This window comes from Nannospalax galili, unplaced genomic scaffold (assembly GCF_000622305.1).
Source record: "Nannospalax galili isolate Female #2095 unplaced genomic scaffold, S.galili_v1.0 scaffold2046, whole genome shotgun sequence".
In the NCBI taxonomy this organism is placed as follows: domain Eukaryota; kingdom Metazoa; phylum Chordata; class Mammalia; order Rodentia; family Spalacidae; genus Nannospalax; species Nannospalax galili.
Window position 1 is genome coordinate 172,372 of NW_008354294.1, and position 11,244 is coordinate 183,615.

The window sequence follows — 11,244 nt, forward strand, 5'->3', positions numbered from 1 at the left end:
ACTCACAATCCCTGCCTCTGCCTCCCAAGTGCTGGGATTAAAGGCGTGCGCCAGCATGCCCAGCTTAAAGCCAACTTTAAAAAAATATATTTTTTTATTCTTTGAGAATTTCATACATGTATTTGATATATTTGATCACATTCACACCCCACACCCCCCTCTAACTCCTCCCAGATTCCCCCCTCATGTTCCTTGCCAACTTGATGTCCTCTTTTCTCCCCTCCCCCTCTCCTTTAAATTTATATGCCCCACAGAGTGCCCAGCTTAAAGCCAACTTTAAAAAAATATATTTTTTTATTCTTTGAGAATTTCATACATGTATTTGATATATTTGATCACATTCACACCCCACACCCCCCTCTAACTCCTCCCAGATTCCCCCCTCATGTTCCTTGCCAACTTGATGTCCTCTTTTCTCCCCTCCCCCTCTCCTTTAAATTTATATGCCCCACAGAGTCTAATTAGTACTGCCCATTTATAAATGGGTGTGTGGCCATCTACTGGAGCATGGTCAACCTACTAGAAACCACACCCTTAAAGAAAACTTCCCTCTCCTAGCAGCCATCAACTATCAATAGCTCCTCAGCTAGGGGGTAGAAAGCCATCTTTTTATACCCCTTCAAAATTTGTTTTAGTATAATTACTGTAATCACATTTAATTTGCAAATATACTTAAGGAGATTCAGTATCTTTGTGGTATCTTATTTAGCAGCATGGTATGATTTTCATCATACCATGTCCCTCCGAGACTCTGACTCTCTGTCTCCCTTTTTATTGTTCTGTTTGTTTGTTTTCCTGATGATACTGGGGATGAAACTCAAGGCCTTACATGCTAGACATGCATTCTACCCTTGAGCTCCATCCTTATTCCTTTTTTTGTTTTGTTTTTAATTTTAAGGCAAGACCTTGCTAAATTGCCCAGACAAGCTTTGAACTTGCAATTTTTCTTTCTCATTTCCTAAGAAACTAGGGTTTCTGACCTGGATCACAAGGCCCACCTCTCTTATAGTCTTAGGAATGTTTTAATATCTTCTTTATAGAAAAGCTATACATTTCTGGACTGGAGAAATGGCTCGGCAGTTAAGAGCACTGGCTGCTCTTACAGAGGACCTGGGTTCAGTTCCCAACACCCATGCGGCAGCTAACAACCATTTGTAACCAGTTCCAGGGCATCCAACGCCCTCTTCTGACCTCCGCAGGCATTGCATGGCACAGGTGCACGTGCACATATGCTGGCAGTAACTTCATACACATAAAATAAAAAATGATAAATTTTTTTTAAACTGTACATTTCTTCAGGTCATTAGTGTAAGTTGATTTTTTGAAAATAGCATCTTCTGGGCTGGAGAGATGGCTCAGCAGTTAAGAGCACTGACTGCTTTTGCAGAGGAACCCAGGTTCAATTCCCAGCACCCACATGGTAGCTACGAACTCTCCTTAACTCCAGTTCCAGGGGAATCCGAAGTCCTCTTCTGACCTCCGCAGCACTGCATGATATGCATGCACTCACATGCAGGCAATACACTCATATACATGAAATTAAAAAAAAAAACTGAATTTTTTTTTTTTTTTTTTTTTTGGTCTTTTTGAGACAGGGTCTCCCTGTAGCCCCAGCTGTCCTGGAACTCACTATGTAGACCAGGCTGGCCTTGAACTCACAGAGATCCGCCTGCCTCTGCCTCCTGAGTGCTGGGATTAAAGGCGTGTGCTACCATGCCTGGCCCTAAATGAGATAGTTTTTAAAATAGCATCTTCGGAATTTACTTACTGATTATAGCATCTAGTCAGTTAAATCTTACAGGTTTTCTGAGTATGTGACCTAAAAATAATCATAATTTTACTGCCTCCACTGCAGTCTTTTTTAAAACAATTGCATTTATTTATTCATTCACTTATTTAGTGCGTGTGGTATGTGTGTGTGTGTGTGTGTGTGTGTGTGTGTGTGTGTGTATACATACATGCCAGGGAATCATCTCACTGGTCCCCATTGCAGTCTATACTCATTTGATTTCTTTGTCTTTTCTTAAGGCGTTGGCAGTTACCATCTTAACAATGTTAAATAATAATATTACCAGGCATATTATTTCGTGCCTGTAATCCTACAACTCAGGAAATGGAAGCAAGAGGACCAGAAATTAAAGGTCATCCTTAATTACATAGGAAGTTTGAGACCAGCATGGGATATATGAGACCCTGTTTACAAAAAAAAAAAAAAAAATTTTAATTTTTTTAAGAGTTTTAGACTTAAGAAAAATCTTAATTCTTAAGAGTTTAATGTGGCAAAGTGATGCCTGAATAATTACAGCTTGACCTTTAGCATTCATTTTAACAAAAAATGAGAACCTGTTTCTTCAGATGTCTCTCAAAACTGTTCTCAAACAAAGGCCTTGCTTTCTATTGACACAGTATGAAATGGGAGAGGAAAAGTAGACCCTTTATCAGAGACGAATTTTGCTCTTTCTGACCCCTGCTAACCTAGAACAGCATATATAAGCATAAACAAATGCTACCAGTCTAATCCCACCTATTGTTTACAACACAAATGGACAAATGGGATGCTTTTCATTGCTTTTTTATTTTCTTTGTTTTTGTTTTGTTTTTTACTTTTCATTGCTTTTAACCAGTATGGATGCTACCTACAACGCATGCACGCACGCACACACGCATACATGCACACGCATTTTATTCTGGGTAAAGGGTATTGAGGGATTAAAGATACATGTTTAGGTTAGAAGAGGAGCCCAAAGCTAGTAATCTTGTTTACGTTATAAACAAGCAGAGAAAATGTTAAATGATATCGAAGATTAACTTTTTGGCTACAAGGTTAGATAAAAGTAATTTGTTCAGAAGGCATTCATTCCTACAGTTTAGGATGTGTGTGTGTGTATATACCTGAAATGCCCAATGTTTCTTTCCATGGCATTACCCTCTGGAATGACTGTCACTTTTACCTGAGGTTCCTATTTTTTACTTTTAACTATTCGTTTGTTGGTCCAACAAGGTATAGTTATAATTTGACTTTTACCCTTAATAGATTCAGTCAGTAGAGTAAATTGGGACTCTGTCTTGCTGTAGGATTCATTTTTCAAAACCACCTGCCCCCTGGTGGAGGGGTAGCTTTAGGTTTTGGAAGCCATGCCCTGGTTTGAGAGGTATTGATTCTAAGTTTTATTTATGGGTTCAGCAGGTACCAAGTTGCTGGTTATGTGATTATTTTGAATTGCATTTAACTTCTTTTGGAATTATGTTAGTGATTCTTGCTACCTCTTTTTCTCACTTGGAATTAAGGAAGTTAATGAATTATCTGTAAGGAGTTTAGGATTTTGTGAATAAGACCACATGTAGAAGCCAGGTGTGGTGGTGCACGCCTTTAATCCCAGCACTCGGGAGGCAGAGGCAGGCAGATCTCTTTGAGTTCAAGGCCAGCCTGGTCTACATAGTGAGTTCCAGGACAGCTGGGGGTACAGGGAGACCCTGTCTCAAAAAGACCAAAAAAAAAAAAAAAAAACAACAACAACAAAACAAAACCACGTGTAGATTTTTACTTTTGTGTGTATGTGTGTTCACTATAGGTGCTAGAGGCCAGAACAGGCTGTCAGATGTCCTGGAGCTGAGGTTGCAGGAGATTGTCAGCTGCCTGACATGAGTGTTGAGAACTGAACGTGGGTTCTCTGGAAGAGCAGCAAGTGCTCCTAACCTCTTCTGAACCATCTCTCTAGCCCTCAGAGATTTTTTTTTTAATGCTGCTTTCATTTTAAAGAAGAAAAAAAACTGAGACAAAAGAAGTAAGGGAAGGGGGATCAAATTAAAGTCGTTATGATTTTTAGACTAAATTCTTCCTTGGTGAATGGCTTTGATCACTGGAGTATCCTGGCAGAAGAGACCACAAGAAATACAATAGATGAGTGGCACACAAAATATGGTAACTGATGCCTGTAAGGGGAATCTATAGTGTTATTTGGAGCTCTGCTCTTCTGCTGAAATCAGAGGGACTTGGAGATAGCCAAGAGGAAATTTTGCTGCTGATTTAAATCCCCCTGGGTTTTCCAGATCAGTGTATAATGTATTTGTAAAGCACTGCAACTGCTGATTGCTCCCATGGCCTCATCTGGACGGCTAGCAATAGGCTCCTATCCATCTTTGTACAAGGTGTTTGTTTATAATTTATGGATCTGATAGGAAGACAGAGCCATCTGCTTCTCCAGGCATCAGTATTTCTAGCCCCTGCTAGGGCATGTTCATTTGGCAATAATGTCTAATTGAGAAGAGATTACATTGCAGAGTCTGGAACATGGCTTCCTGCTGTCTTCTGCTTGTTTTTTTTTTTTCTCCTCCTGAAGATGGCACCTGAACCTCTTGGCTTTTGTTTTGTTATTGTTTTGTTTTGTTGAGACACAGTCACACTCTCTAACTCTGGATGACCTGGAACTCACTGTGTAGACCAGGTCAGCCTCAAACGTACTGTAATCCTTGTGCCTCCCTAGTGCTGGGATTGCAGACACACACCACCATGTTCAGCTTCTCCTGAATCTTTTTTTTTTTGAAATTTTTTATTATGTATATGTGCGTATTGCCTGCGTGTAGGTAAGTGCACCCGTGTCATGCAATGCCTGCAGAGGACAGAAGAGGCTGTCGGATCCCCTGGAACTGGAGTTATGGGCAGTTGTTAGCTCCCATGTGGGTTCTGGGATTTGAACCTGGATCTTCTGCAAGAACAACCAGTGTTCTTAACTGCTGCACCATCTCTCCAGCCTCATGAATCTCTCTTTTTAAAAATTTTTAAATTTATTACTTTTATTTTATGTGTGAGTGCATTGTTTTCATGTGTGTAAGTACACCTGTGTCATGCAAAGCCTTCGGAGGTCAGAAGAGGGTGTCAGATCCTCTGGAACTGGAGTTAGGACAGTTCTTAGCTACCATGGAGATGCTGGGAATCCAACCCCGGTCCTCTGCAAGAGCATCCACTGCTTTTAACGGCTGAGCCATCTCTCCAGCACCCCCACCCCCGAACCTCTTAAGTAGTTTTGATTTTATTTTCTTTCAGTGCTGGGGATTGAACTCAAGACCTGGCATAAGCAAGGCAAGCAGTCTGCCATTGAGTTGTACCCCTAGCTGTTAAGCTAACTGCCCTATCAATTCTTTCCATTATATTTTATCTCTACGGGAAAACCAGTTGCTCAGTTCTCTAATGTGATCCCAGACCAAAAGTACCAGAGATACCTGGGGCCTTGCTGGAAATGCAGGTGATCAGGCTCTGCCCAGCATTCTCCAGGTAATGTTGATGCTTACTGTAGTTGGTGGACTGTGTGGCAAAGTGAGGTATGAAACACAGCACAGCTTTCCAGTGACATGAGCTGCCAGTGACTCAGGCTGTTATACTCCATGTTTTTCTTGCTACCTGCCTACTTTATTGCTGAATCCAAAAAGGATAAAATTGTTCTTTGTCTTTACAAGAAAACAAATACCAGAGATCTAGGAACTCTCTTCCTGTGTATATTAATGCATAAAATTTTAGCCAAATAAGGGGAAGCTGAACAAGTGACTTGGCGCAGTCAACCACTGACCATTCTAACTGACCATTTGTTTCTACCTGGGAAATTAATAGATAACAAGCAGCAAGTGTAACTTGCTAATTGGAGCTATGAAATTGTAAACCTATTCCCCATTGCTCTCTGTTATGGCGCTAACCACATTGCTCTATGCCTGCCACAACCCCTTCATTAGAATAGAAACATAACCCTAGATAGATGGATCACTAGCTGCAAAATTCTCAACACTGGCTATATACCGAAGAAGCTTGTTGCCTCTTTCTCTATTCCATTTGGGCAGAGTTGGACAAGGGGCAAAATTTGGGAGATGGCCATTGATTTGGAATTATCATAAGATAATACAAACACAAACACAGTGACTTGGAATTGAGGCTGACAAAATGCTTTTTGTCCATCTGCCCAGTTTTCACAGGCTTTGAGCCAAACTTTCCAGAAGAAAAGGCCTACTTGCATTCTCCTCCCCATCTCTCATCCCCATAATCAGTTAGATGCTTTTTAAAAGATACTAGTGATGAGTTTTAGGGTCATTATGTGATCTCTCCCATCCCCCTTGGTGGTACTGGGGATTGAACCTAGGGCATCATGCAGACAGATGTTCTGCCACTGACCTGTGTCCCTAGCTCTTTTTTACTTTCTATCTTCAGGTCTCACTAAGTGACCAAGCTGTTCTAGTCACTTTTCTGTTGCTGTGATAGAAACACTGACCCAAGCAATTTATAGCAGGAAGGGTTTATTTGAGCTTACGGTTCCAGGGGAATTATAGTCCATCATGGCAGGGAGGCATGGTGGCTGGAAGTGGCTGGAGCAGGAGCAGCAGAAGCTAAGCTCTCACCTCATCACACAGGCACAGGAAGCAAGAGGGCGACTGGAGATCTGGCAAAGCTTAAGAACTCTCTAAGCCCACCCCCAGTGACGTGCTTCCTCCAGGATAGCCACACCTTCTAAAACCTCCCAAAACAGCGCCATCATCTGGGGACAAAATGTCCAAACACTTGGAGCCTATGGGGGACATTTTCATTCAAACCACCTCACAAGCCAATCTTGAGTTTACTCTGTTGCCTTGAATTTGCTATCCCTCTGCTTCAGCCTTCTGAGTAGCTGGGATTATATGCTCATTATGCATTTGGGGTGATATTAAGTATAGATAAAATTCAAAGCAGTCCATAGAGTCCAAAGAACTCCATAGAGTTCTTTTTTTAAATTTTATTTATTATTTTTATTTCATGTGTATGTGTGTATTGCGTGCATGTAGGTAAGTACACCCATGTCGTGCAGTGCCCACAGAGGATAGAGGAAGCTGTTGGATCCCCTGGGACTGGAGTTATGGACAGTTGTTAGCTGCTATGTGGGTGCTGGGATTCGAACCCAGGTTTTCTGCAAAAATAATCAGTGTTCTTAACCGCTGAGCCATCTCTCCAGCCCCTACCTTCCTGTTTATTATCAAGTCCTACTTTATTATTTACTCTCCCTGCTTTTGGAAATAACATCGTAAATTGTTTACTTCTTTTTATTTTACTGAGGCCTGTGCCAATACCAAGACCAGAAAACCAGGATGGACTCAGTCCTGAAGCTTCCCGTAATTCCTTTGTTTCTGTGTCCTCAACTGAAATCACGTGTTGATTCAGAGAAGAAGATTGCCATGTTTTTGGCAAAAGGCTTGGGACCCTGTATCAGAAACAGACAGTCCCATACTACCGAGATAAATCTAGCCATACAGGCTGGAGCAGATGGTGGGTTGGGAACTGAGCAGCAGAGAGGCCTAATGGTGATAACAATAAGTATTTGGATGTCATTATTTTATTAGTTAGCAAACAGAGCCGTCCTTGGTTTTGTGTGTAATGGTACTGTAGGTGTCAGCCCCTGGGGGTTGGCACAACAGCCTAATCAATGTGTTCTGATGTCATTTTTAATATACTCTGTCATCTCTACCTTTGTTAGCAGCACATAGGGAAAAGGAAACAAACACAATTTTACAAATCACTCTGAGTCCCCCATCCTATGAGCCTTTAAAACCATTTCTTTGTTGTTTTCCATGACTAATTTCCTAGGGAAATTTTTCCTTGACATCTCAGTCATATTTTGGCTTACTGGAATAGATCACCTGGAGTCTGGTAAGGGTGGCTGAGCTGGGTTTTGTTTTTGTTTTTGTTTTTTGTCTTTTTGAGACAGGGTCTCCCTGTAGCTCCAGCTGTCCTGGAACTCACTATGTAGACCAGGCTGGCCTTGAACTCACAGAGATCCTCCTGCCTCTGCCTCCCGAGTGATGGGATTAAAGGTGTGTGCCACCACGTCTGGCCCTGATCTGGCTTTTTTAAAACTTATTTTTTAACCATTATGCCTTTGAAAGTGGATATCTCTTTCAAATAGGACAACAAGTATAAAGTCACTTTATGTGAGGCAGAACTAAGTAAAACAAAGCTCAGGGGAGCTCAGTCTGTTTTAATGTGCTGTTCTGCCTATGGGTGGCAAGTGGGCCTCTTTGTTCCAGCCTCACATCAAGGATAAGCCACTTTCCCCTGGCAGGGAATCCCACGGTGGAAATTGGCAGAAGGGTTCAAATGCAAACCAAAGCCAGGCATATAGGCTATTCTGTGGTAGCTAACATCTCATTAGTCCAGTCATGGAGTGGATTCTTCTCTCCAGCAGACATGCCTCCAGGTCCCAACTCTGCTTCCTTAGCAAGCCCAGCCTGCTGACTTGGTAGCCTTGTGCTTTATTTTGAGTAACTGTAGGTGCAGATGAGGCTTGTTTTATGGTGTAGAGGAAGTACAGAGTATAGTGAGAAATGCATGCAGCCCTGCTGTCCTGTCCGGTGCAAGAGCTTTGTTTCTCTTTTTCCTTTGTTTGTGGGGTTGGGAATTAGTATTCCTGAAGAGAAAGACGCATTTCTGAAATTACTTCCTTCTCTGGGATCATATAGCAGTTGCTGAGTAGGATTGCTGCCCCAGGAAAGCTCTACCTGTGTCCCCCTTATCTTGGAATCAGTGGGTTTGTGTTTTCAGCATTGTAGTTGTAATCTTTTGGACAATAACAGCTGGTGAGTGGTTCTCCAGGAAGTTTTTTAGTAACTTTCCTTATCTAATCTCCAAATAATGTTTCCCAAGTGTGAACTAAGACTCAGCAGGTGGTTGTGTGGTACGGACTATGCTGTGGTTTCTACTGGAGTGGAAGAAGCACATATCTTTCCTACTTCTCCTTCTTCCTGATTCCCAGCATCTTTGTTTAAATAAGCACCTTACCCCATTTCCAAAGAAGGTTCATACCCTTAGAAAGACCCCCCAATTTTTTGGTCTTACAGTGTCATGTTGAAACTTTTTTCTTTTTATCCAATGCAGCCTCCGTGAATGTCCTGGTACAGAACTGCAAGATCTACAATGATGCCAGCTGTGACATTTCTGCAGATGGCCAGCTCCTGGCAGCTTTCATCCCCAGCAGCCAGAGGGGCTTTCCTGATGAAGGCATCCTGGCAGTGTATTCCCTGGCCCCCCATAACCTGGGGGAAATGCTCTACACCAAGCGATTTGGTAAGGGATAGGAAGCCCAACCTAATGACAGAGGGACATTGATGGCTTGGCATGGGCAGTCCTAGGTGAGGCACAGAGTGGGTGAGAGTAATGGTTATGTACTGCCTCTGCCTTCACTGGGGCACTGGCCAGAGAAAGATTGCTTTGCAGGAGTCCTGGCTGTAGCATTGCAGAAGAATCTCACAGTAAGAGTCCTCCCTGCCACAGTAGCATCACCAGTGCTCTTCTCTTATGAAGGCTGGGAATAAGGAAGGAGCTTTTGGGTTGTGGCATGGAAAACATATACTGCAAGGGAGTTTGGCTTTGGGTATTAAAGCCATCCAAAATATGTATGTTCTTTAATCTAGACATTCTACTTCTAAGGAAATAACCAGAACAGAAAACTACAAAGATTTACATACATACATACCAGTGCTGTATATAAGAAAACACCAAATTCTTTAAAGAGAATTTTTTAAACAGTTGCTCAGATAAATGATGGTGCAATGATAGGATAAAATACAATTGGCTTTAAAATGTTCTTATGAAGCCTTATTTAATGATGGAAAGTATTCATAATGCATTAAGTGAAAAAAAAAAAGATTTCAAAACAATGCTCACAGCATGATACCAGTGTTCTAAAGGTCTATGATAACAATATATAGCATTTAGTAGGTACTAAGCATATGTTACACTCTACTTAGTGTGTGTACACCTTCTCCATTTACTACTTACAATAGTTCTAGGAGATAACCTCAGGGTGAACAAATAAATAATGAAAGTTAGAAAACAAACTGCATAAAAGTTGTTTCTTTAGAATGGCAAGAATTCTGGGAAATGTCTCTGTTCTGTTGGCTCTCAGGTCCCAATGCCATTTCGGTGAGCCTTTCCCCAATGGGCCGATATGTAATGGTGGGCTTGGCCTCACGAAGGATCCTGCTGCATCCCTCCACAGAACACATGGTAGCCCAGGTCTTCAGGCTGCAACAGGCCCATGGTGGTGAGACCTCCATGAGGGTGAGTGCCGCTGTACCACTGTTTGTGTCTCCAGTGTGTGCAGCTCTCCTGGGCTTGGGAAGACAATGAGGGACCATGGTATGATCTTCTAGCTGTCATGATTCTAAAGAAGTGCTCTAGTCCATCCCACCCATGAACAGTAGGCCTCATTTTTGGAAGCTATGGATTATTGAAACACAGAAGCTGTGCTAGCTGTGCCCATTTCACTGGCCCGTAATCCTAGCTTCCAGGAGACTGAGACAAGAGGATTACAAGTTCAAAGCCATGAAGGGTTTCTTAGTAAATTCACAGCTGGCCCAGACAATTTAGTGAGACTTTTTTTTTTTTTTGAGACGTGGTCTCCCTGTAGCCCCAGCTGTCCTGGAACTCACTATGTAGACCAGGCTGGCCTCAAACTCACAGAGATCCACCTGCCTCTGCCACCCAAGTATTGGGATTAAGTACTGGGATTGAGTACATGCGCCACCATGCCTGGCCACTGAGACCTTATCTTAAAATAAAAATGTAGGAAATGGGAGGATGTAGCTTGGCGGTGGTATGCTTGCCTAGCGTGTAAGCTAGCAGCCTCCTCCCTGCCGCCCCCAGCACCAAGAAACACAAGTCAAGAACTTTCTCACATCCAAGATTATGAGCTGGGGACTAGAGAGATGGGTCAGTACATTCTGTTCTTCCTGAGGACCCAAACTCAATTCCCAACACCCATATTAGGCAGCTCACAACCACCTGTAACTCCAGCTCCAGGGGATCTAACACCTCTGGCCTCTGTGGGCACCTGTATCACATATACATATCTACACACAGACACATGTATACATACACATGATTAAAAATAAATGTTTAGGGGCTGTAGAGATGGCTCAGCGGTTAAAAGCACTGACTGCTCTTGCAGAGGACCCAGGTTCGATTCCCAGCACCCACATGGCGGCTACAAACCGTTCTTAACTTCTTCAGGGGAATCCAAAGCCCTCGTCTGATCTCTGCGGCATTGCACGACACGGGTGCACACACATACATGCAGGCAATACACTCATACACATAAAATAAAAATGATAAATATTTTTAAAAATTAAAAAATATAGACAAATGGGGGAGGAATAGGCAATGAATTAAGAATGCCAAATCCTCCTCTTCTAAAACAGAAATTCACTAGCAAAATACTGGAAGATAATAAATTG

General features: G+C 42.3%; 1 protein-coding gene across 8 annotated transcripts in view; it reads left to right on the top strand.

Annotated features, from left to right (window-relative positions):
- Positions 1-11,244, top strand: part of Ambra1 (autophagy and beclin 1 regulator 1) — a 196,998-nt gene that overhangs the window by 152,277 nt on the left and 33,477 nt on the right. For all 8 annotated transcript variants that reach the window (XM_008851566.1, XM_008851570.1, XM_017802809.2 and 5 more), the window contains 2 exons: positions 8,885-9,073; positions 9,915-10,069. In XM_008851566.1, the coding sequence (XP_008849788.1) occupies positions 8,885-9,073; positions 9,915-10,069 (344 nt within the window). The remainder of the gene's footprint in view (positions 1-8,884; positions 9,074-9,914; positions 10,070-11,244) is intronic.